Genomic DNA, 26,562 nt, shown 5'->3' with positions numbered 1-26,562 from the left:
TTCATATTTCATTCTGTATACTGAAGCAAGAAGTGTAAAAAAGCTATTATCAACAGGGATAAATTCGTTCTCCCCTCCCCAATTAAATATGTGTAGTCCTTTTAGTGAGCTGTTTCAAACAGACAAAAACCAGACTCCTACAATGTGATCTACAATGTTAGCCATTGTAGCATCTCTGCAGTCATGTGATTGCAATTCGGGTGCTTGGCAATCGGCATGCACTTACGATGGTCACAACATCCCATAGTCCCACTATAATCATTTTCAACCTTCACAGAGAGATTCTGATAAGCAAATCAACGGGGAAGCCATCAGGAAGCTGCAAGTTGCAGTCATGGGATGTTGTGCTTAACAACTAGCAGTGATTCACTTAATGACCACAGCCAGAACTGATGTCATAAGTTAGTATGGTCAAGTGATATAATACTTAACGCTTAGCAATAGAAATACTGGTTCCAATTGTGGTTGTTAAGCGAGAACTACCTCTGTGATCATCGTTGGTCATGTATCTTCCTAGTTTTTCAAAATAAGAATAGTTTATTAGATTTCCATGTTGCTTTCTTGGTAGAACTCAATTCAGCAACGTACAAAACCATTTCCTTTTCCTTTCAGGAAATTGCAAGAGGAGCAGGGGAACTGACCAATCAGGAATTGGTCCAGACAGAATTGCAAGTCAACTGAGTAGACAGAAAGGAGGAAGGGGTGGACATCTGAGAGATTTCTTGAACTGGCTTCATTTCCAGCTTGTCAATACCTTAAAGCTGCAATGTAGAAAAACTCTTGATTTATTTCTTTTATGTATTTGTAAAACACCTTTCTTGAGATGCCTAACTCCAGAATGACGCTTGGTATCTCACAAATTAAAAAAGGCAAGAAATATTACAGAATCAGGCAAGAATAATTGTTTCCCAGAGGAACAATAAGAACTGTCTTCCAACCTAAAGAAGCCCAACAATGAACCAAGCCAAGGCCTGGGGGGAAAGCCAAGGCTCATTTAAAGGCAGGAAGGACAGGGCAATATGAACTTTGGATGTTGTCCCAGAGGGCAGGTGCTGTGGCAGAGATAAGGCCCCTTCCATTTCATACAATCTGATTCTAGGGCTCAATACACACAATAAAATCTGCACAGACCTGATATGTACTATTAGAGTTCTGTGGTCATTTCTGTTAATGTTGTGCAGCACCCAATTAACCTATTTAACACAGGCAAATTAGCCTGGCTAGATGGCTCAGTAGCTAAGACACTGAGCTTGTCGATCAGAAAGGTCGGCAGTTCAGCAATTCGAATCCCTAGTATAGTCTCCTGCGTGAGCAGGGGTTGGACTAGATGACCTCCAAGGTCGCTTCCAACTCTGTTACTGTTACCTGTTACCTTCATCTAAGATGGAAATCATATCATTGGGTTAAAAACCACCACCACCAACCTTCAGGATTTTATCTCCTAGGAATTGTCTCTCAGTCACTTTTGATGAAAGTCAACTATTGATCACATTTCTACTCCTGATACATCGTGGCAGATGTGGAAATGGAGGCAAACAGATGATACTCACTATTATACCCAGAGTTCAGAGCGGCAAATGAATTCCAATGGATTCTTCATAGATTTTTCCAGTGCAAGGATGAGATTTCACTTATTTCCCCAAATGCCTGTTGAATCAATGATGAGACGAACAAGAAAAAGAAACAGCTGTTGGTAAACAGAAAGGAACTTAAAAAAAAGAAAGAAAGGAAAACAGAAAGGAAAATAAAGGGATACTCAGATTAAGCAGCAATAGGATGACCTGCTTCAGGTCTCATGTCAATTTAAGGTCCCTGATGGGAACAGAATTATTTCAAGTAATAAATAAGAAATTTCTGGGTTCTGGCATTTCAGCACGTTGACATGGCCCTGGTAGTTACGGATAAGGACATTGAGGATGGTGCATGGAGGACCCAGTATGACTCACCGAATATTGTACTCTCACCAAAACGATGTGAATTTCTTGCCAAAAGCTGATACGGCTGTTGGAGTAAAGGAAAGACAAATCAGTGCGTAAAACCATCTGATACAGTATAAGGTTGAGTCTGAAGCTCTATATTCTTTTAACCAGATCTTCAGGGTTTTTTTTTCTCTAAAATATTTATGCATGACCTGTTGGCATTCATAAAGCACAGGAAGGGCAGTTTATAGTAATATCAGTGCAATAAAAATATAATAGATTCAACACTCAGTAAAAACAATTAATGAAACAAAAATTCTGGTGGAATTAGCCTGTTGAATGGAAATAGCTCTTCTCAAGCTCACGTGATGCTCCTTCTCAGTAGCAATCTCCATGCTCTGAAGTGCCTTGTTTCCTCTGGGCCTCCAGGAAAGCTCTGAAAGGGTAGTTATTTTGCAGGAAGTGCCAGTATTATGGTGGATAAAAGAGCTTCCTTTAGTTAGCCAGGAATGTTGGGCTGGAGTGATTCTTTTTCCATATCTTTTAAGGTGCTTTCTTTGAATTGTACTTACTTTGTTTGATTGGAAGCACCACAAGACTAAGAAAATAGGACATAAAAGGTTGTACAAACAAAATAAATGACACAAATGATACACTTTTGGGGGAGAATTAAACAACAAGGTGTTGCTACCCAGAAGTCACTAGCATTTGTAACAGAGAGTGATAGACCATTCTTGGTGATTGGCCACTGAGTAAGATTTCCCCAAAAAAAGGTAAGTGATGGTCCTGTTCTGGTCCTAAAATCCTGTCCCCAAACAATGTATGGAAGGGGTCCTCAATTCACGGCAGGGGGCCAATTCATAGTCTCAGTCTGTTGGGGGGGCTGAGCTGGCTGGGTGGGCGTGGCTATGTGGTCATGTGACTAAGTGGACGTGGCCAATTTAGCAGTCCTTTAAACAAGGCACATAAATTAAACTTTAATTTGTTTTGCTCCTGAGGGTGTTTTATTTGCTTTTGTTTGCATGTTGCTCTTTTGGTTGACTTTTCTTTTTACTAGATCGTTTTTTCAGTTGTTTAGGAGTCTAGTGGTCCACTTCAGGAAACTCAGTTTTGCAGCAATTCTTCTCAGCCCCGAGGAGCTTACAATCAACAGGTCTCTCTCCCTCTCTCCCTCCCCCACTCTCTTTGTGTCTCTTCTTTCTCTCTCTGTCTCTCTCTGTGTCTTGTCTCTCTTTCTCTCTCTCTCTTTCTGTGTGTCTTCTCTCTCTCTCTCTCTCTCTGACTCTCTCTGTGTCTTGTCTCTCTCTCTCTCTGTGTCTATCTACCTTTCTGTCTCTCTTTCTCTCTGTGTCTATCTCTCTCTCTCTCTCTTTTGGAGGCGGGGGAGGTAAAAAACAGGGCACGCGGATGCCTCGGGAGGCCTCCATGCACCCCTTTTTGGCCTGCAGAGTGCTACTGGAGACCGGGGAGGCCAAAAATGGGCCCGTTTTTGGCCTCCCGCGGCGTCCACACGGCCCGTTTTTCACCTCCCCCGCCTCCAGAAGCACTCTGCTGGCGAAAGATGTTGGCCTTACCTTCCAGTTCCAGCCTGCGGGGCTCGCGAAGGTAAGTCCTGTGCTTGGCTGAAGGGTGGGGGCCGATGGATGGGTGGGGCGATGTGGGTGGGGCAGCCTCATAGTCCTGCACGAGCCGGATTAATGGTTTCGGTGGGCTGTATGCAGCCCGTGGGCTATAGTTTGAAGACCCTTGGTGTATGGTTTCTGAGGTTATAACCATTTTGACTGCTAACAGACAGAGCAGCAGGACAGATCATTTGAATCACAATCATCTGACAATTATCTGAAAAGTGAACACTTGAAAATATTGTGACTCAGAATTCCCACCTTCTGTCAATTTGCCTGCTTGTTCTGCTGCCCCTCCTGGCAGGATTTTGGATAAGACACTTTCACCCTCTGTTCCTGGCTGTCCAGCTGCTGCTCCTGTAGATAAGGATGCGCCTGTTGGTTTGGGGCCCAATTTAATGCCTATGAGAGAAAGTGATGATGAAATAAATTAATATGTATGAATTCAATGAAATGTATGTCCTACAATACCACCAGGAAGCAGTTCATAAAAAAATTAATTATCTTTACTCACTAATGAAATATAACCAGTCTTGCAAGAAAAAAAAATGTAGTGGCAAGCATTCATTTGTTTAGAATGTTTATATCCAATCTTTCCATACAGAAAATGGTACTCTCAGTGCAGTGGTGGGTTTCAAAAATTTTTACTACCGGTTCTGTGGGTGTGGCTTGGTGGGCCTGGTGTGGCTTGGTGGGCGTGGCTTGGTGGGTGTGGCAGGGGAAGGATACTGTAAAATCTCCATTCCCACCCCAATCCAGGGAAAGGATACTGTAAAATCCCCATTTCCTCCTGATCAGCTGGGATTCGAGAGGCAGAGAATAGATGGGGGCGGGGCCAGTCAGAATTTTTACTCAAAATTTATTCAAAATTTCTCTGAACTACTCAAAATTTCTGCTACCGGTTCTCCAGAACTGGTCAGAATTTGCTGAAACCCACCTCTGTCTCAGTGACCAGAAATAAAAGAAAATACAAAAGAACCTAATGCCCAACTAAAATAAATTTAACATAATAGAAAAACATAACAGCTAAATATTCAGTAAATCAGAGGTTTCCAATTTTTCAAATTTTAAGACCTGTGGATTTCAACTTCCAGTATTCCCCAGCCAGCCATGTCTTACAGTTGCCAATGTTGGACATCCCTGATTTAAGCAGTTCAAAAGCCGCCCAGAGTTATTTTGGGTGATCAATAAATTTGATAAATAAAATAAAAAAGGCTAACATGAATATATGCACCTTGATAGCCTTTCTGAAAATAAAAATATAAGTTCCAATCTGAATTCTCAATGAAATGGGTTGCAAAGTATGAGGACAAGTCAAAAGAAACTTATGTCTTATCTGCCCAATTACTGACCCTCTGTAGGAAGGGCCATTTTTTTCAGGCACATAAAGTAACTGGAAGTTATCGATATGCATTTCTCAATTAAGTAGTATTTTAAGCTGAGCTAAGTAAAGAGCAAGCAATTTATTATCAGATTTTAATCAGGTTGAGATGCTCCAGCCTCTTTGTTCACAGGAAGAAGACACTAAGAAGGCTTCTTTTAGGTATTCTACTTGTGACACCTTTACCATGATTTACACAATTCTAGTCTCCTGTGAATTAATTCTATACTAATTGGCACATATTTTGAGGCCAACCGTGGCCAAGCTTTTCTCTTCTTGATCTTGCCTAGGGTGTCATGTGATCATTTTGGAACTCATTTTGAAAAAGCAAGTGGAATCTTTCCTTGGAAAATTAACTCCGCTAGCATTCCCTAGTGCAGGGTTCAGCAACCTGCGGCTCTGGAGCCGCATGTGGCGCTTTCACTCCTCTGCTGCGGCTCCGTCACTCAAAATTTGCGTCACAACTGCCAATGTGCGAAACCTGCCGGGACGCGATTTATTGAGCTTTTCAACCCCCGGTAAATCAACCATGGATAAATCCAAGAAAAGAAAAGTTTCAGAAGAAAACAGAACGTTTAATTCAACTATATATGCTAGTTTTGTGGCCGCTCAAGAAATAGTCAGGCACGGGAAGGGTTTTGTGGCTCCCGGTGTTTTCTTTTCTGTAGGAAACAGGTCCAAATGGTTCTTTGAGTGTTTAAGGTTGCAGACCCCTGTCCTAGTGAAATGCACACAATACTAGGTGCTAAAAACAGCTGCCTAGTTGAGAAGCTGCTTACTGACCTCCAGTTGTCCCCTGCGGTTGTGTCTGGGGTGCTTTCCCCACCTGTGGCACTTTTGTGGTAGGCTTGGATACATCTGGCTGTTCTGCTTTAGCCTATAATGGGAAACAGAAGTTTCATTTGTTGGTTTAAGAAAGACTCCCCCCCCCCGTCTCTGATTTGGGGGATAGCAATGCATGTTAGAGAAAACTTATCTTAATATAAAACCCATCTGCTGAAAACATACCTAGCAGCTTTGATGCCATAATTTTAAAAAGCTGACTCATCTTTGTTATTTCTAATTGGCCCTTTACTCATTCTAATTCTCCATAGATCCCCTTCTCTCCAATGTTTCTAAATTTCTTTAATTCTAGACTCAATGACAGAAAAGAGTAACTGTTTTCAGATGGGGCTCATTTTAGACCAACGGGTGGCAAACTAGAAACCACATTTCAAAATAGCGGAGGGCAGGATCAAACAAGTCTGGGTCAAGAAATAAATACGATGTAAATATTAAAATTACTTAGCTGAATATAATTAAATATGATCATCCTCTGTGTATTTAAATATTCTAACCTGTCAAATTAAAAATTAAATCTTTGGCGTCCTTTGGGGACTCAACCCCCAAACTTGGAATTGCTGAAAGCTGCCCTGTGGCTGTGGGCTCTACTGTCCTGTCAGCCCTCTGAGGTAATCCAGGCAGGAAACCAAAACAATCATTACCACCGTAATAATACCTTTATTATAAGGTTAAGGTAACAGAATCTTTCCCCTCCCTTGTCCTTACTTCCCAGAGAATAATGGAGGATCCCTTCTGAGATACTTTGTCCATCCCCATTCCTTCTGTGGATAGAGCTTGTCTGACTATTGCCCCAGCTCTTCTTCCTATCTCCCATGTTTATTCTCTCAGTCCCTTACATCTCCTGACCTTTGACTACAAATTAAGCCTCCTTCAGAAATCTAGGGAGCTGGCCTACCCCCATAATTATTCTATTCCCCCCCATTTAATTTTTTTTTTACTTCTCTCCAACATGTTGCTGAACAGAATGTTTCCTCTATAACCTCTGATACCATGATTAACTCTTGCAATCCATCCACCAAGACAACTTACCTGCATATAATATATTCATCTAGACTGTAGAATGATTCATGTGTTCCATGAATACATATTTATTCCATTTGGTTTTTGTGTGTGGGATAGTGAGATGAATGAACACATTTGCTACCCTAGAACAGATCATTCACACCTTAATGAAGGGCGAGACAACAGGCAGTTAGCAATGATGGAATGATCAACCATCGCTCCTTCAAGAAAATTGAAGTGGTACTCACTGGTCCTGCTTGGTGAGCGCTAGGTTGTGCTTGGGCAGTTGGCTGCGGTTTGCCTGATGGCTGAGGCTGACCAGGCTGCTGTTGGGCTGGCCGTAAGGATGGTTGGGCTTGGGTTCCCAGTGGTGGCTGTTGCTGTTGTTGTGGTTGTTGCTGCTGCATCCGAACCTGCTGTGGCTGTTGATGAGAAGGACCTGCTTGATGCTGCTGCTGAGGTTGTCTGCCTGGTGGTTGCTGCTGCCGAGATGATGGTTGCTGCTGCCCAACTTGCTGTTGCCTGGGCTGCTGCTGCTGCTGCTGCTGCGGCTGCTGCTGCTGCTGCTGCGGCTGCTGCTGCTGCTTTTGCTGCTGCTGCTGCTGCTGCTGTTGGTGAGACAGAGGCTCAGATTTTGGCTGCTGAGATGGCAGCCCATGTTGCATCTGCCTCTGGGATTTTTGGGGCTCTGAGGTATGATGATAGCCAGACGACTGTCGGGACTGTTGAGGATACTCCGAGGAGCTGGGAGGATAACCTTGCTGTGTTCTTGTATCTGGTTGCTGAGCCTTCTTCTGGGAAATGGGCTGCCCATGTCCACGTCCATGTGACTCATGGCGGCTTGGTTCTCTTGGGTGTTGCCTGGATGATCTCTTGGGTAGATCATCAGTGGAGTGGCGGGAGGAAGATGAATGTCGCCCATAATCTCCATGGTGCCTGTGATCTTTGGAGGAAGAGTGACGTGGGTGGGAATAGTCATCATGATGCCACAAGTCTTCATCTGGGGGCTCATCATAATCATGATAGGTGTGTTTAACTGGACCTCTCTTCTGAGAGGATGAGGAATGGCCACCGTAATGCCTCATCCTCTCTGAACGAGGTTCTCTTGGTTTGTCAAACCAGTCCGTCTCCTCTTGGCCCAAGTGGTAGGCTTCAGAAACCAAAAAAGATCACAGTGAATCTCCTGATCCAAAGCTAGGAATGTATTCTGATGGAAGCCATGCAATGAAATAGAGAAGAAGCTTATCACAGGAATACAGGGTATGTCATGGCAGCCACTCAGGAAATATAAAAACAGAAACCTCAGCACAGAAACACACTGAACAAGCAGTGAACAACATTAGGACATGCAATGTGCAACATGCTAACATAAAACAGAAAGTGAAATCATGATAAAGGCACATGGCAAGCAAATGGAATTTGTGGCATTTTCTTTGCAAATATGACCCGCTTGGGCATGCTTGGAGATAAGTCACTACAGGTAGTTATTACCTTCACTGTCTGAAACAACACAGTGTGAATCGTCCATGATGTAGCCTTCTTCGTGTTTGTAAGAGTGGGTTCTTGGCACATCTTTAATATGTTCTTGTACATCAGGCAATGAGTGACTAGAGCAAAACTGGGAGCAAGTATCTCCAGCAGACTGAGGAAGAGGTCCACCTGAGGATCGTGATACGCCCATGGATTTCCCTAAGGGACTGATAGGACTTTCTTCTTCTGAGGTTTGCGTGCGAATTGGAGGTCGCCCACGACTCTGACTCATACTAAGGGAGGAAGGCTTGGAGCTTCCTTTCTGAGGCCTCTCCATGCTCTCTCTTTCATAAGATCTGCTTCTAATTTCACGACTTGACAGTTTTTCTGACACATATCCAGAGGATCTTGATCGCCCACCACTATATGCTCTATCATCTTCTTCCATCCCATCTCTGTTGGATACACTATAATATTTCTGCTGTTCATATACATTTTTCTTTAGGCCATAAGTGATATCATCTTGCATTTTCCTTGCTCTGGATGCTACACTGCTGCTACTGACTGATGTAGTCGCTGTATAGGAGGCCAGATCTGATTCTACATCTTTGGCTTCTTCTATAGGGGAGAATTTGGAGATCTTCTGCTCCATACCTTGTTTCCTATGCTTGCTGCGCTTGGAAGAGATGACAGCAGGGGCCAGATTTTTTGAAGAGTGTTTTTGTACTCCCATACTTGCTCCATGCTTGTCTGGACGAGAAGATGGCCTATAATCACTGTCTCCATAGTAATACGAACTACCTGATACTCTCCCATTGCTCTCTGTGCTTTTAGGATAGCTTTTCCCCCGATGGTCAGGACCATGATGATCATAAATATCCTCTTCAGACTCCTCTTCTCCTTTTGAATAGCAACAAGGCCTGCCAGACACATCTACATCTGCAACCTCCCTCTTTTCTTTGATAGGCAGTCCATTGCTGCTGTGTGATGGCAAATCCCCTTTCTGACCCTCTCCTGTGCTGCTCTCTTTGGTTAATTCACTGATATCATCAATCATCACATAGTTCCGAGGAATATTTTGCTCTAGATTGGTGTATAGAGAGTCCGAGGAATAGCCCTTAGAGGGACTTTGTGCAACACTGCTCCTATCTCCTGGCCTCCCTTCTGGGGCTTTGTGTTGATCGTAACTGCTGGTCACTGTTGCGGTGCTGTAGATCACTTCTGGAGTTGCAGCAGAGATCACCACAGTGGGATTGCTAATGACTTCATAATTGGTCAGGATCTTCTGCTCTAAGTCAGCCAGTGTGGTCTGTCTCGGCTTCTGGGAGGTTGTGTGGGTGTCTGCATGAGTCTGAAGAAGAGCACCCTGGGCAGGTTGCAAGGGTGTCTGACTGGGATAAGCGGTCTGAACTTGGTAAGGTGGGCAGAAGCCTTGGTGGCTCTGTAGGCCCAGTTCAGACTGATACCCAGTACTTGGGGTGAAGCTATGTGCCTGGTATGTAGTTTGGGAAGGGTAAGCAGGCATCTGGCTTGGCTGGAAATCATTTTGAGTAGGACCGCTGCTTGCTGGAGGATAGTATGGAGGTTGAAATCTTGTTTGCTGGAATGTAGCTGGGCCTGGTGCAGCGGTCTGAACTGAGGAGTACTGGTACGGGGTGTAGGAAGTTGCTGAAGTATACTGGGTGCTGGAAAATTCTGCATATTGGTTAGAAGGGGTGGCGATGGGCCTTGTCAGGAGACTTCCACTCTCATAACCAGAGAGGCGAAGGTTATTTAGTTCGCTGTCGGACATATAATCTCGATTCTCTCCCAAGCATCTTAAATATCGATAATCGCCAACATTCCGATCCTTCAGCAAAGATTCTTTTCTCTGGTTGATCCCCAATTCCAGGTACTTCAGCTTGGCATCAATCTCTTTCTCTTCTTCATCCAGCTCGGCTTGTTTCTTTCTCAGTTTTGTGGATTCGTGCTCTACCAGCTTCAAGTCCCGGTCGAGTTCTCTAAGGAGGCTGGCTTTGGTCACTTGGATGGGCTGCCCACCAATACCCTTTGGCATGAAGCCAGGCATGTACATCTGTGAGTGGGCTTGGCTGGTCAGAGGAAGCTGAGCTTCTTCTGGTGGGGGGCTAGGCAGGGTCCGCTTCACTTTCCGAATGAGGGTGTTTGATTGCAAGGTTGAAATCTAAAAAGCAATGGAAGTTCTGGTTAAATTCAGAGGCACGATGGAAGATTTTTCACTTACTAGGAGGGGCAGTTGATAACTCTGGTCTGCACTTTTTCCCAAGGGCAGATGTAAAAGATTAATTCTAGATATTAATATTTTAAATGCTTTTAATATTAATATTTTGATGTTTTAACATTTTTTTTCTAAAACACTAGCACTTAGTGGACTTAAGCACTATCTGATAAGGCTCTAATATGACCAGTTTATAAAGGCTGTTGGTAGCTTCTTTGGAGTGAAATATATGAACAAAATGCACTTTATAAAAATAATTCCTAATGTGGGAGACAAGTATTTCTTGATACTAAAACATCTTGAATGAATAATAATGTTGCTGGCAAACATCTGCTCTATCAACAGGCATAGTTACTGACACTGAGAAAAAAATGGGAAGAGGCAGAAGTCAAACTATTTTTTCCTAACGCACCCATACAAAATTAATCTAGTATGATTCACAGATTTAAATAAGTCAAATCTGTATATCTTGGGGGTGGGGTGGGGTGGGGAGAGAATATTTCTGCTTTGCAGATGAAACATCTATATATCTTAGGTAGTCTGGCTGGGGTCTGAAGAAATTAAAATTCACTGTTTGTGCGACTCAGATTGTTGTAGGGTTTCAAATTTTTGTTTCTTTGTTATTTTGGCAATTAGGGTGAAATGCTATGCAAAATCCACAAGTGAAGTATAGTCCCTAAAGGGTCCCTAATATCATAATGGCTAATAATTTCACATAGGTATTTTTTTAAAAAATGTTGCTTCTCACTGAATCTTGCAAGACAGGTCACTCCCCCACCCTCCCAAGAAAAAGGCCACGCAAGACTAAATGAAATCATGCAAATAACATGCATATTTAAATAAATACTTAGGATCAATAATCAAAAGAGAAACTATCATATGATCCTGACGATGGCAATAGCAGTTGTTCCAATTCAGCATATTAGATTGATCCTGAAGAGCTAGGGTGCCTTCAGATTTCCTCTAGGCCAGGCAAAATGTCTCAATTTAGAGGACAAATGCCATCAGTCTGACATGATAATTATTTGCTGAAGAGAAATAATACATTAATTTTGATATTTTCAATTTGAGTTGTTTATACTTCTTATTATTGAACACTGGATTCCCTCAAGGTATAGAATAATAAGTCAGCTTCATAAATCAAGATGAGGAGTGAGAAAGAAAGGGTAAAACACAGGAGTAATTATTGAGGAAAAGAAAGTATGAATGTGATGATCTCATCAGAAGTATCTATTAGCAAGTATTATTCTCTAGTTTGGCTCTACATGCTTTGAAAATGATTTAGACTAGGAGTCCCCAACCCCTGGGCCATGGGTTGGTACCGGTCTTGATCTGTTAAGGACCGGGCCGCACATTGGAGGTGAGTGGTGGGTGAGTGAGTGAAACCGAAGCCATCATCAACCCGGTCCATGGAAAATTTGTCTTCCACGAAACCACGACTCTGGTGCCAAAAGGTTGGGGGGCCCTGATTTAGACAATGTGCTTCTGCTTAGCACCTCTTTGAGACTGATGCAGAAACCTGAAAAAAATTCTTATGATTATGATTAAAATGTTCTTTCATTCAGGATTGAATGAAAGTGATTAGAAAGTGAGATTTCCAAACTTGGTATCCTTTGAAAGTCTCCACCATGGTTGCGAGCAAGGTGGTTAATACTTTGCAGAGGATGGGAGATCACCGACATGTGCCTCAGATGGCTGCTTTTCATGTGGGGATTTCAGGAGAGCAGGTTCGAGCACCAGGAGACAACCGGATTAGCCATTTTGCTCGCAACCGTGGTGGAGACTTTTAAAGGACATTAAATTTGCAAACCCTACAACGCTCCTGATGTACCGGTGGCTCCTCAGAGAGCACACACACACATGCAGATCCACACACTCTCTCTCAAACTACCTGCCACGTTTCTGGCATTTGTCTTCACTCTTGAAGATGGACAACAAAACTTAGGTGGAGATTTCATCCCCACAACAAAAAACCCCATATGATAGGCAATGGGGAGAAAGCAGGACTGATCTTAAGTCACTGAATAAATTTCCATGGCACAGGTCAGTTTCAACCTTTCTCCCATGTTTTAGTCATTGTTGGAACAAGCCATTTTAAGATACTTTAACACATGTATTCATTATTTAGCATATGGCAATAGTTTATTTGTTACTCTGTCTACAGAAATGTTATGCATACATTTGCTTTTAGTGATTGGTTTGTAGTGATGTATGTTCCCATGATTGGTTCATGGCAATGTACTCTTTTCAAAACTGTATGAAAGGGTGTTAACTCTGAGCAGGGTTGTGCCCATTCTGGAACTTGCTTCTGGATAACCTTTTATTTGTAAATAAAAGTCTTAGTCCTTGCTTACCTATTTTGTGTTGTTCATTGGGCCTGAATACCAGGTAAAAGGACCTGAGCTTTCTGGGACAATAACTTCAGTCACTGTACCATTCAGAATGAAAAATAGATAACAATAACAGCGTTTTTGCCTCCCTATAAATGACAAAAGTCCCTATTTATCTCCTGGCTTTAGGAATGTCCCTCATTGTGTAGATGCATTGTACCCAGACCCACAACAGAAAGGAGGAGAAACTGCCATAATTCCTGGATCTGTTACAATAACTGGATAACTAGGAACTGAATAAGGCTTGAATGGGGTACAGCATTCCAATCGTGTTAGCATTTTTTGTTCTCAATATGCAACTTTAGGCCAACCTATAGTGTCTAAAAATTCCAACAAGCTGTCCTTAAGCTAAACGCAAGATTGTTAATTCAGATGTCTTGTGTCAGATATCAATCAGAAGCAAAGATGTTGTACGTTTAAAGCAGAACGTCCACAATGGCCCAGGATAAGTTGTGATATTGAGAAGTCAAATGAATCTGCCAAGAATTTGAGCCTGCATCGTTTGTAAAATGTGTCATCTCTATTTTGTGTGTACATATGATCTATTATAGCATATCATGGAGTGCTGAACTCCAATGGAAGGAGTGGGAAAAGATTATGAGCAGGCATGGATTTTTTTTTTTTTAAAGAAGAGAATTCCAGAAATTCATGGGGAAGACAGGCTAGGATCATTAGCCCTAATTACTGAATATTTAGTAATCTCTAGTTAAAAAGAGAAAGAATGGGCAGTTTGCTTGTATATTTCACCAAGAGGCATCTGGCCTTTCATGTTGGTAATGGGCTACAGGAATTAGATGGGCCCAGGGGTGAAATGCTCCCGGTTCGGACCGGATCGGGCAATCCTGTAGCGATTGTGGCAGGTGATTCGGAGAACCAGTAGTGATGGCAGCACAAGGCTCCACCCACCTGCCCGGGTGTCATTACTTCCTGCTTTTAAAAGGTAAAAAAAAAAAGGCTCTGACGATCACACGCCACAGCTGTGATCATCAGAGCCTTTTTTTTAACCTTTTAAAAGAATTTTTTAACAACCTATTCGCCCGAATAGGTTGTAAAAAAATGCTTTAAAAAAGTAAAAAAAAAAAAGTTGGCCACACCCACCCAGTCATATTACCCCCCCCAAGCCACACCCATAGAACCGGTAGTAACAAATTTTACATTTCACCACTGGATGGGCCCTGGTTAATTCAGAACGTTCTTATTATGTGATCAATTTCATAACTATTATTAAAACTGCATTAAACAATAAAACCTAAAACAATTTTAGGATTCTGAGGATGCAAAAAAGAAAGAAGTGGTTGGGAGCAAACAGGAAGCAGAAAAATATAAATGTGACATTTCTTTGGCACAATTCCAAATTAGTCCTGCCTATTATATCAAGACACTGCAGATACCGGTACTAACATTATATACGCTATGAAATTCAGTTTGAATAAGAATGCAATTGTAATTTGCCAGAATGCAGTTGTAATTTGAAGGCAGTCTTTTAAAATATACATTACTTTACAATTAATCAAATTGAAATATTTTGGTGTACTGCTGGGGACATTGTCCCACAGAAAGAACGTTCCATGGTGTGAAATAGTGGATGTAAGTAAAGATATTTAGTTCCAAAGTGAAGAAGGTTCATATATTTTTTATTATAAAGTATCACTTCAGGTAAGTGTTCAGTTGTCATGATAAATATTCTAAATACTGTACCATGACTGTACCAAGGCTTTATTTGAAGATGTCTAGAACGGAGAACCGACCACCTTCCTAGAGCCTTCATTTCATCATCAAACTACTTTTATCATTAAGATTTTTTCCCCTTTATCCTTTAGTGGTTTTGTGAACTACTTCTGGCTGTGATTCTCACAGGCAATTGTGGATTTCATCCCCTCACAGAATCTTTCTATCAATGATAAACAAGTATATTTTTTCCATCTCTTCTCACAGGACTTCCTTCATCCATGTTACCCTTCTTCTTCTTCTTCTTCTTCTTTTTTTTTGCTCCTGCTCTAATTTGCCTGACAACTTCTTAAACAGTGGGATCCAAAACAGAAGTTGAGGCTGGAACTTGCCAATACAGAATATAATATAAATATTACTTTTCACGAATGTAGAGGCTACTTTTCTAATGGTGCAGATTTGTAATTGCCTTTTGGCAATTGTGTCAAAAATCCAAAATCTTTTTCAGCCTCAGAGTTGAAAACATTACATCATTACCTGCACCCCACAAGCATTGCTGAGATGTGTTTTCAGATCTCTCAGTCATGGTCTCATACATACCTACATCTAGTTCTTTGTGTTTTTCTTTCACACAGAGAATATTTCTCTGTGTTTTCCTTTCACACAGAGAATATTTTTAATGGGGCTTGCTATTTTAGCACAGGAGTCAAGTTGCCGAACGTGTTTGTTTCCAATCACTTATTCTAAAAGTAATGGTTGAAGGTCATTTGCAAATTGCATCTTGCATCAGTCTTGATTAGTGGTAAGGAAACAAAATAAAGGGTTAAAAAGCTAAAGTATTCCTCAAGTAAAGATTGGCTCCTGGTGATTAGATCCGTACAGTTTTCTTATTGTTAGAAACGTTATTAAAAATTACTTGCCACTATCTTCTTGCATGATTTATTTTTCTTTCTAGTCTAGCTGGCAGCCCTGTAATTCCTATCCAAATATAGCAGTAACAGTAACCCTATTTAACTTTACAGATGAGCAAAAGTCTACTAGGTTCTGACACCTGCAGAGGCTGAAAGCATGAAAAATGCACGTCTATAAGCATTATACTGACAATGTTCATTTTAGGAACAGTGCAATTTTTTGTAAAAGCCCTTAGTCTACCTAATTCATCTGGAAAACCCTGGAAGAGTGATGCTTTCAAGGCTGTAGCAAACAAGAAGCAATCTGAAGCTGTAGGTTTCCCCACATGACATATAAGTGAATAAACAAAGAACTGGAACAGGAGAAATCTGCTATAGATTCAATTGCTATTCATCATGTGAAACAGCTGGAAAAACTGCACACACAGCAGGTTAGAGCAAACCTCCCTATTCCCTACACACACACACACACACACACACACACACACACACACACCCCTCTTCAGCAAGATGCTTTAGCACTATAATTTTGTTTTTAATAGCAAGAGAAAAGACGAGATAGCTCTCTGTGAAATGGATGGATGGATGGATGGAAGGAAGAAAGAAAGGAAGGAAGGAAGGATCTGGCAAATATGTTTACATTGTAATCAAAAGAAGCTCTGTGTCTCTTTACATATTAATAGCTTTTGGACAGGCTGTGGTTTTTGGCTTCATTGGTCCACAATGTAAACTGTCAGTGCTATTTCCCAAGAATCTGCCAGATCTCAAGTCTGTTTGAGATAATAATACCTCCAATACAGTAGCTATTTATGATGGGCTTGGGGTTTTTTTTGGGTGTGTGTGTGGATGGAGCATCAGGGCCCTCTATTCCATGGGGTATTTCACCCTACTTTCCCACTGCAGTATCCTTATGAAAATGCATCCATACATTATTTGCTATATTTAAGGCTAAGTGCCAACTGGGGGAATTGTTTTCTTGGTACAGATAATTGAAAGGTTTTCCAGAGAAGCAGGAAAGGATGAGGGCACCCTTTCCTTATGCTGCTATCCAATTCCTAATTCCTGCCTTCTCCTTTCTAACTTATTTCTCACCGGGGGAAAAAAAAGTGTGTGGGGGGGGAGGAAGGGGGACTAGAAAAAATTGTGGCAAGTACATTATCCTCTTTATCTCCAGGCAAATATACATGTATGCATTCCAGCCAGTCCCCTTTTCGGTATTTTCAGGAAGACAGGGTTCATTCCCTATTTTTCAGCTATGGTGGAGGCCAAAATAAAAAACGACTGTCTCCCTGCCAGTTATAACGTCTTGCCTCTTTTGTCTTGATTGATAACAGCTATGAGACATTATGGTATTTCTTCATGCAGGATGCTACGACAGTTGGTTTATTTTCTTTAGCTCTTGTAAAAGAGAGCTAACCAAGGAGGATATTTTGGGGGATACAGGATGTCTTTTAACATATGAAGGAAAAGATCACAGTTCTGTGTATGTCAGTAAGAAATATTTTTATGCAAGGCAGAAAATGGTATTTCCTTTTACCACCATTAGATGGCAGACAGACAAGCCATTTACTTCCATATTACCACGTGTTTCTTAAACGCAAAAAATAGATCACCCTCTGTTTTGAACTTAACTGTTTTAGTATCTGAGTGTGTACAGACTGCACAGTATCAGGAATATATTTTAAGGGAAAAGGAAATTAAAAAAGATTTTTATATGATAAATGCATCATGATAATACACATATTTAGTAATTTAACCACACTATGATGGAACAAACACATTCAAGGTGGTTGATACCATTATTAATTTATGTGAGAGAGACAGGGAGATATTCCAACCTCTATATTATTCCTGTAGGTTTCTTAGCACTTAATGTCATATTGGAAGACATGCTGAGTAGATTGAATGAAGACAAATACAACATTTTAACTATGCATATATAGTTCACTATCTTGGAAAGTGTTCTGAAAAACTGGTGCTATAAATTTTAAGCATGTCAAATAAAAAGCTGGCTGTAGTGTAGGCTTATTGCTTATTGCTTATTCTCAATAATCAATTTAATTTAAAAAAACAACCCCATACTTTTTAAAATAAAGCTTTGGGGCTTAAAAAAAGGCTCCAATCTGCCCAGGGCAAGTAGAAAGAAGCACGAATAAGAACAGATCCAGTGGTGGATCTGCAGGGAAGTAGACATGTAAAACAAATTACAAAATTCAGCTCACACTGTAAATGCAGAACCTGCTATGGACATGAAGAGTGAAATGTTAGTCTTCATCTGAAGCTGAAAACATTCCCCTTCTTTCCAGGCCTAAAGATGATCAGACCCCACTCAATTTTCATAGACCAAGTGATCTTACCTGGCTGCCGGGCAGGAAGGTGTGCTGATACAAGGAAAACCTGTCCTTTGCAGACTCCTCTGAGGTGGGACTGATGGGCTTTGGATCAGATAAAGACCTTTGGATGGTTTTGATGGGACGAGGCAGGGTCTGCTGGCGTTGGGTGGACTCGGCCATGAAGTGCTTCTGTGGAGTCACGTGGGCCTTGTTGAGCCTTTCACTGGATGCAAAGGATGACTCTAGCAACCGATGAGGGGAAAGAGGAGACACTGGGGAATAGAGGACCTGAGGGGATTTGGGTGGCTGTCGGGACACAAGCTGAGACAAGGAGTCTGTGGGCAAGTGGGATTGGTAGCCGATTTCAAGAGGAACAGGCTTCTTCTTGGCTAGTGCTTGCTGTCGGACTGAATGAGGATCCAGAGGCCCAGAGCTGACCATCTGGATGTTGGAGGAGTAAGGAGGGATTGAGGTGGGCACTGTGAGCTGAGGGATTGCAATGCCTGGCTGGGGTTGCACTTCGGGTTCTGTCTGGCAAGCCAAACTCTCCCCTCTCTGGGTCTTCTCAGGGGCAGAGATGTACTTCACGATCTCCACCTTGGGGTCAGGGGAAGTGATGTGGATGGAAGGGGACACTCGGAGCAACTGGTCGGGTTCGGTTTGCACAGAACAGTCACTGATGGTTTGGATGGCTATGCTGGCCATGCCTTTTGCTGAAGAATCGGCTTTACTCTCTGCACTAGAATCAGAGTGGCGGGAGAAGCGGGAACGTCTGCGACGCACCGGCTGTTCCCACTCAGCATCGTCTTCCTCATCTGTCTGAACACTGCAATCAGTGCTGCGCCGGGAACGGCGCCGGCGGGATGCATAGAAACGTTCCTCGCCATCTTCTTCATCAGTCTGCACACTGCTGTCTGTGATCTTTTTCACCAAGTATGGTTCATGGCTGGGCTCCTTATCATAGGCGTCCCGAAGACGAGGCATCGAGTTCCGTTTCTTTATCCCCCGACTGGCTTCCCACTGTTCTTCAGTCTGCAGGGACATTTCAGAGGCCGAGTTTGTAAGAGGCCTTTGGAGTCCCGGATAGCGGGGCTGTGTTTGTCCGTCTTGCCCCGGGGCTGCCGTAGCAATAAAGGCTTGGTTTAGGGGTGGCCAGTATTGTCCATTTTGAGCCAAGGTCCTTTGCATTTCTATCGTTACCTCAGGGGTAACCTGAGGAGGAATCCGGCCAGTTGGGTCACATACTGGAGGAAAGGTACTCTTCTGCCTCTTCTGCTCTTCCAGCTGCTGTTGCAATTGCTGCTGCAAGTGCTGGATTTGTTCTAATTGGAAGCGCTGCTGGGCGAGCTGCTCCCGCTGCATGGCAAACTGGGCCTGTCGCTCCTCTTGCTGCTGCTGGAGGACCTGGTGCTTTATGGATTGCAACTCCTGGATTTCCCTGTGCATCAAGAGCTGCTCCTTCTCTCTGTGTCTCTGTAACTCCACCCGTTCCCTTTCCAGTTCCTCGTGAAGCCTCATCTGCCTCAGTTTTTCCAGTTCTACTCTTTCCCTTTCAAACTGGAGGATGTGCTCATGTTGCTTCCTCTGCCGTTCTTCCTCCTTTTCCTCTCTTTCCAGAGCTCCTTTGCTAGCAGTGCTGGCCTGTGGGGCTTCTATCTGAGGCTTTTGGGCCGGCAGTCGGGGAGGGAGCTCCTGTTGTGTCTGGCTGGTGTCCCTGGCAGAACCCTGAACCTCTGAGGTTGACATGGGCACCTCCTCGCGTGGCCCAACCCCTGTCTGCTCAGGTCTTTGGAAGCTGACTGTGCTTGGAGCAGGGGACTTAGTAGCAGGTGCTATGTTTACTGTGCTGGCAGCAGTGCTGGCTACAGAGGTGCTAAGTGGTTTTCCTAAATACATGGGTGTTTCCATTACAGATGCGGAAGGAACTGCAGGAATCCTGCTGGGCACAGAATAGCGATAAAGACCTTGAGATGCAAGGGGGATCCTAGGAGTAACTAGGGGTACTCTGGTGAGGCTAGCCAGAGGAACAGCTGTGATACTGCCTGGAGCATAGTGCCTGTACAGGCCTCGGAGCATGGGTCGTAGCACCGAAACTGGCTGGGTGGTGATGGGAAGGGTTGATGCTATTGGTGTATTAATGGTTGAATAAATCATGCCATCGGCAGCTCGTACAGTAGCTGTGGAAGGGAGTACCTGTCTGACAGATCCAAACCTTGAGAGATTATATTGGGCTAAGTTTCCAAAGCCAGAACGAGACTCTGGGAAATTTGGATTGTACATCATGTTTGATTTCATGGCACCCTGTTGAGCCATAATGTTTCCAGTCCCTCCTGGTGCAGCACCAAGAGCACTATGTCCATATTGTAGAAGATCTTGGCTGTTCGCATGCCTGCCCCCATACTGGTCCATGGAGTTAAGGGCTGCACACATTCGGCTGATTTCACGAGCAGTGGTAGCACTGTAATGAGCTAGGCTAGCTTCCTGGAAATTGGCCAAGTCTCCTCTTGATGAATATCTATAATCGGAGTAGATATTGGAGGCTGAGCTGTACCTTCGCATGGGATATGAATGACTTAATAATTCAGTGGGTTGACGGAGGTCAGTGAAAGAGCCATATTGCAGCCCATGCCCTAGGTGTCCTCCCTCCGTAAAACTGTGGCTGTAGGGATGCTTCATAGTTGTCAAGTCCACAGCGGAATCTCCAGCTCCAGGGGAAGGAAAGGGCTGCTCTCCTTTAACTGAGTAATAGTTCAACCCCATTTCAGAAAGATTTGTATCCGACATTGAGGAATATAATCTCCCAAACATGCCATGCGGATGGAATCGGTGCTCTTCGTATGGATGAGGGACCGGTGCCGGCTGTTCTCTGTAAGGGTATGCCTCCGGCATTTCCTGTTCTCTGGTTCCATAATACTGGCCACTAGCTTTGGCAAGGGGAGCTGCTTCTCCAATATGTTTTTCTGGCACCTTAGGAGAAGGATTAAAAGCCCCAGTGCAGCTGCTTCCAAATGGAAATCTATAGACTACATCACAGCATGCTACTTGGCTCTCAGGCTTCATTCCCGTGAGGTCCAGAGCATTAGGAGGAGGTTCTTCTTTGATGAGTTTTGTGACAGACCCTGCTGCTATGTCATCCATCTGCACCATCATCACTTGGGACTTCTTACTTCCAAGAGCAACTGAAGGAGTCTGACTTTTCAATTCCACTGGGATCCCTCTATATATCTCTGAGCTTTGATCCTGAGGAAACGGCCTGGGAATGGCACTCACAATATTTTGGGCATTGCTAGTCTGAGTAATTAGTGTATCTTTTTTTATCATGGATGTCATTTGGTTGGGCAAATTGTATCTTGCAAATTTTGTTTGCTGTGGACCTGCTGCTTCTGGATGGCCCATAGAAGCAGATGGGCCAGCTCCACTCATGGGTCCTCTGAAGGGACCAGTCTGAACGGCTTGCTCCACCTGTTTAATTTGCGTCAGACAGACTGGACTTCCTGTCTCTTGACCAAAGTCAATTCTGTTCTGGAAAGGGTCCCCATAGACAACTGGTTGCTTTGATTGGGACATAAGCATGGTAGACGCAACTGTTATGCTGACAGTGGTGGCACTGCTGATAATAGCATGTGGTTGTTCCTGGGCATTGAGGTTAATGATTAAAGGTTGGATGGCTGTGGATTGCCGACTTGGTGACTGGTCCATGGTGAGGCAATATTTTCTGCTCTCAGCAGACGTGAGATCCATTCCCTGGTCTGTTACAATGATTGGAACAGACTTTATTGCTGTCCTCAAATCGACAATATTATTACCAGATGCTCTAGGTCCAGGTTCTACTCTAGACGTCCCAGGGACTGAGGATATCCTACACAAAGAAATATTCTCTGCAGGTAGGGTGCCCCAGCTGTACACACCAGGCATAGGGTCAGTAGCAGTGCTCTGCACTTTCTGCACTGGAGTATAAGGAGAGGCTTTTTCAGGCATTGGCTGTGCCTTGGTGTGAGTAGTCTGGACCTGCTGTGACTGGAATTGCACCGCACTGATTGCTGTTTGGCTGTAACTATGCACTGTTTGCTGGTGGCCTTGCTGAGTTGGAGATGAAGGTGGTGAAATGGAGGAACTTACACCAATTGGCCTGGTTTGAATAGCTGCATCAGACGCTAAGGTGATGACCATAAAGGGGGCTTCTTGTGATGACTGTTGCCTAGCCAGGCGTGGGGAGCTGGCTCGCTGAGGAGTTTGTGTTCCTTGAGCTATCATTGAAGAAGCTGTTGATGCCCCAGTAGTTGCAATGTCGTATGAAATAATTGTGCTGTGTGTTTGAGTCGAAAACTCAGCTGTTGATTTAGTTCCTACCCCAGAACTAGATGGCATCCCAGTTCTCGGAACAGAATAAGTAGGACTTTGAGTTGGAGAAGAAGGGGAAAGGGGTGGGCTGGAACTTTTGAAAAAAGAATACATTCTGGGGGTTGTCATGGGTACGTTCGTCTTGCCATCAGTCACACCTTGATGTTTATCTCTTACTGATGGCCCACTGACCCTGGGAATGTTTTCTGTTTGAGAGCCATAACTTGCAGTTACTTTTGTCTGACTTTGGCTAATGGTGGACACAGGTGATACATCAGAGCCACTTGAAGTTGGAGAGCTGTAAATTCGGCTTGCGCTAGCTGGACTAGAAACAATGGTAGTGACTGGGCTAGTTCCTTTACTATATGAGTAAGGCATAGCTACACTCTTTGGAACTGAGCTAGCTGTAACTGAGGAACTATGAAACTTTGTTTGCTCATTACTCTCTTTTTCAAAGTGCTGAGTGACTCTAACATCGGGGATTATTCTGCCTGCACTGCTTTCAGTCTGTGAAAAGGAGACGGGAGCAGAGAGTTGGGTAGGACTTGTTCCCGGAGTGAGTGGGCCACTTTCATAAGCACTCTCCGCATTCAAAAACTGCTTCTCTGGATAGGGATCTTCTCTCCCTTTTTTCTTCATTTCTTGCTCAAGTGTCAAATCCAGAGAAGAAGATTGATGCATTCTGGAGATATTCTGTGATGTTTGAAGGATTTCTTCATATAGTGCCCCAGATTTGGAAAGCTCATTCTGATAGTCAGTTTGTGAGGAATCCATACTCCGACTGTCATAACCATAGTCATCTATGTACTGATATTCAAAATTACTTTGGTCTTCCGAACCACGATAACTTACTTCTTGAAAGGTGTTGTTGTATGAAATACTTTGTTGGAAAGGCTGTTGTTTTTGGAACATTTCTGCCTTCCTCATCATCTCTTCATAGGCTTCTTCTGCACTTTTGAGGGGCTTGTTGGATGGGTAACTAGAGCTAGCCATTTTTTCTGTTGGAGAATAAAGGGACATGAAGGTTGGCAGATTGTACTCACTGCCAGATTTGTACAGTTTGGAGGCAATGACATCAAATCCTTCAGCCTCCGAGTCAATAGAGGGTGAATATTCTGAACAGGAAGACCTGTGCAGCTCCTCCATCTCTGCTGCCTGACGCAGTTCCTCAGTGGGCGAAGCATCTTCAATAGGTGACAAATTACTGGGCGGAGTTTTAGACCTCTCTCTCCTCCTCTGTGCCCTCAGCTCTTCTTTATCTCTTTTTGCTTTGCGTGCCGTGCTTCGGATCCGCTGCTGCTCCACCTCTCGCATTTTTTCTTGTTCTCTCAAGAGCTCCTCTTCCTCACGCAGCTCTTCTTCCTCTGAGGAATCTTCAATGGTTGGCAGTAGAGGGCCATGAGAGCGATGCCGGGCTTTCCTCTGTTGTTTAACCTCTTCTAATCTCTGTCTGCGGCTTGGGCTGCTGTCACTGTCTTCCTCCAGAGAAGAGACCGAGGTTGGGGATGTGCCCGAGGTGTAACTGGGTGTGGTTGGTGGCAAGGTGGAGGAATAGTCACCTCTTGATCTATCTTCTGGGGAGCCTGTGAGACTCTCCATCTCCAGTTCAGGTTCTCTGTCCAGGTTGATGTCTGCCTCCTGGCTCAACTCTATGTCTCTGCCATAGTTGTTAGTGCTGTTTAACTCAATGGTCTTGAAACGACGCAGACCTCCCTGAGATGCAGCCATATCATCATTCTCGGCGCTTTCCAATTCTTTTTGTTCCTCCTCATATATGCTGCTCGAGCTGTGAGGCAGGCGTCTCTTGGACGCAGTAGGCTCTCTGCTTTTCTCAGAATCAGGCTTGTGTCCATTTTTTGTACGGTATTTTGCACGATCATATTCTTCTCCCTCCTCAAGATTGTCTTCTTCTGCACTCATCTCCAAGATTTGCCTCCTCATGAATTCTTCATCTGTCATTACAGGCTCTTTGCCTTTCTGTTTAGTTGGTAATGGGGAGAATCCTGCTTCACTACTATCTGTCACATAGTCATGGCGTAGCTTGCTGCCAAAATCATCTGAAGACTCCACACTGTCCTTCTTCTCCCTTTGATTATCCCATTCCACAGAGTCTTCATCTTCTTCCATTATGTCTTCTAGCTCCTCATCGGAATCAAAGGCTTCTGGAGTGATAGAAAGTGACCGTGGCCTCTGCCTCTGCCTCTGCTCCTCCCGTAATTCATGGTATGTCTTCCCACGGTCAGTTGATGGATGGGACAAGCTTTTCGACTCCAGTAAAGGGCGCATGCTGGTTTCCAACTTAGTAAGTTCAGAAGGACTGGGAGGACTTGGTTCTACAATTCCTGTTTCGTTTAGCTGTTCTTCTTCTTGCTGCACTAAGCCTGTGATTTCACTCTGGGAACTAGAGATCCCATCAGATGAGTAGCCCGTGTCACTCAAGCTTTGGGGGCTGCGCGACTGCAGGTCTGAAGGATAAGGCTTGCTGGATTCCTACAAAGGAAATGAAAATCCATTAACATTTCATTATAACTGACTGTAAACACAATTCATGTTATTATTCAGCTTTACAGCAATTTATAGCTGCAATTAACCTGGACTCTAACATTCAAAAACAGCAACCATAATATGCTAAGAAATGAGAGCAGCATCCTTATCTTTGGTGCTTGCTGGTAGAGTAATTATTGTCCAATCACTCTGTTCTCTTTTTTAGAATTTTCAGGGGTCTGATGACATACTCCATTTGGGTCTCAGTATTTTTCCACTGTTTTCGTTGCTCTTTTTAATCCAGAAAGTTATTTATGGCAGAAAGACAGAATTTGTGTGCAATGCCTTTTGATTGGTAGACCAGATCCTCTCTACCTTTTAATAATTTAAAAGTGCATGCAAGACTGATTCCTAATATGAGGAGCCCAAGGAAGTAATTCTTTTGTGTTTTTTTCCTACCCCAACCTACACTCAGAAGTCAAAACATAAGTCTGGGGTTTATTTCACAGATATACACCCTTGTAATATGACACAAATGTATAACACGAATATATGTAGTTAATAAAAGAGATCTCCCTGCTAGATTCAAATCAACAACAACAACAAAAAAGAACAAGGTCTTTTCAGACCATCTATTTGTAGTTTAATAAACGAACAGCTCATACTGTTTTGCTGTAAATGTCATCCCACAGGGAAGATTTTGTTTTGAGGTATATTGCAATTTTCCAGCACTAGTATGAAACATTTTGTTTTTAGAAAAATATAAGTATACCCAATTTTGTTTTGTCAAATCAGAATTATTTGCCCGATCACTGATGATAACTAGTTATTTTAAAAACTTTATCCCATTATATGCAACTGGTGTTTTTTTAACCTAAATTATGTTTTAGCAGTGTCATTATGAATTGTGATACTTATAAGTCTCCATCCAACTGTGGATGACAGGTCTACTTTAAACAAGCTTTTTAGAACAATGAAAAGTATGTGTCAAACCCAAGCAGATAGCTCTGAAATGTTATAAACCTACATTCTCTGCCCTCAAGCCAGGAACTCAGGTTTACATACCTTATTGGCCCTGTCCTTCCATTTTTTTTTTAAAATCAAGTTTACCCAAGGCTGAACAATTTTAAAGTCAAGACCAGACATACAATTGTTGCTTTTGCAAAAAGAAGCATCAGCACCCTTGACTCCTACTTTGCAAAAGAATGCACTGGAGATCTCTATCTTAGTTTCCACAAAAGTTGCTTAATGTGTTACTCGATTGTTTAAAACAATTTCCCATGCCTTTTTGAATAATACATTAACTCTCAACTCACACACACACAAACACAGATTTATGTTTTTAATGTTAGAGGCACATACAAAGATCATTATTTGAATGATACATTTTTTTTTCCAGCTTAGCTTTGAGTAAGCTTCAGAATGTCTACTTGAGGCATCACCTCATAAACTTATCAAGTCCAGCTCTCAGCTCAGTGCAAAATTCCAAATTTAAGCCCCCTGGCCAGGTTATCTAGCATCTATCTGAATGCACCCAATGAAAGGCAGAACACCTGCATTTTGAGTAATTTGTTCCCTGCTGAACTGCTCTTTCTTTTATGACATTTTTCTAACATTCAACAGAAGTCCTCTCTAACTTAAATCTGTTATTCCACATCCCACACTCTGGAATGAAAGATAACGATCTTGACTTTCTTCTGTATGACATTATTTCTGGTATTTGAAAAGTGCTACCATACTTTCCCTCAATATTTTCAAGTTTATCGATGCCCAGTTATGCCCAGTGCCTTCAATCTTTCTTGATACAACTTCTTTTTGAGTTTCCTAATTATTCTTATTACCCTTGTATGCCCTCTTCTTCCAATTTCTCTATATCTTTCTTAAATCTAGACAGGAGATTCAATGCAGGATCTCAGCAGAGCAGAACAAAATAGAGTCAGCATTTCTTGTGATTTAAAAACT

The 26,562-nt window shown here is 42.9% G+C and overlaps 1 protein-coding gene across 1 annotated transcript in view; it reads right to left on the bottom strand.

The window, feature by feature from the left end:
- BSN (bassoon presynaptic cytomatrix protein) overlaps positions 1-26,562 on the bottom strand; it is a 222,519-nt gene that overhangs the window by 1,774 nt on the left and 194,183 nt on the right. Inside the window, exons 5-11 of the mRNA XM_034440718.3 lie at positions 17,800-24,606; positions 8,259-10,419; positions 7,016-7,917; positions 5,706-5,799; positions 3,803-3,943; positions 1,947-2,001; positions 1,551-1,647 (exon numbers count right to left, since the gene is read on the bottom strand). Coding sequence (XP_034296609.2) covers positions 1,961-2,001; positions 3,803-3,943; positions 5,706-5,799; positions 7,016-7,917; positions 8,259-10,419; positions 17,800-24,606 — 10,146 coding nt within the window. The 3' untranslated portion in view covers positions 1,551-1,647; positions 1,947-1,960. The remainder of the gene's footprint in view (positions 1-1,550; positions 1,648-1,946; positions 2,002-3,802; positions 3,944-5,705; positions 5,800-7,015; positions 7,918-8,258; positions 10,420-17,799; positions 24,607-26,562) is intronic.

This window comes from Pantherophis guttatus, chromosome 2 (assembly GCF_059756535.1).
Source record: "Pantherophis guttatus breed Tessera chromosome 2, ASM5975653v1, whole genome shotgun sequence".
Classification (NCBI taxonomy): domain Eukaryota; kingdom Metazoa; phylum Chordata; class Lepidosauria; order Squamata; family Colubridae; genus Pantherophis; species Pantherophis guttatus.
This window is presented reverse-complemented; position numbering and strand designations above follow the sequence as displayed.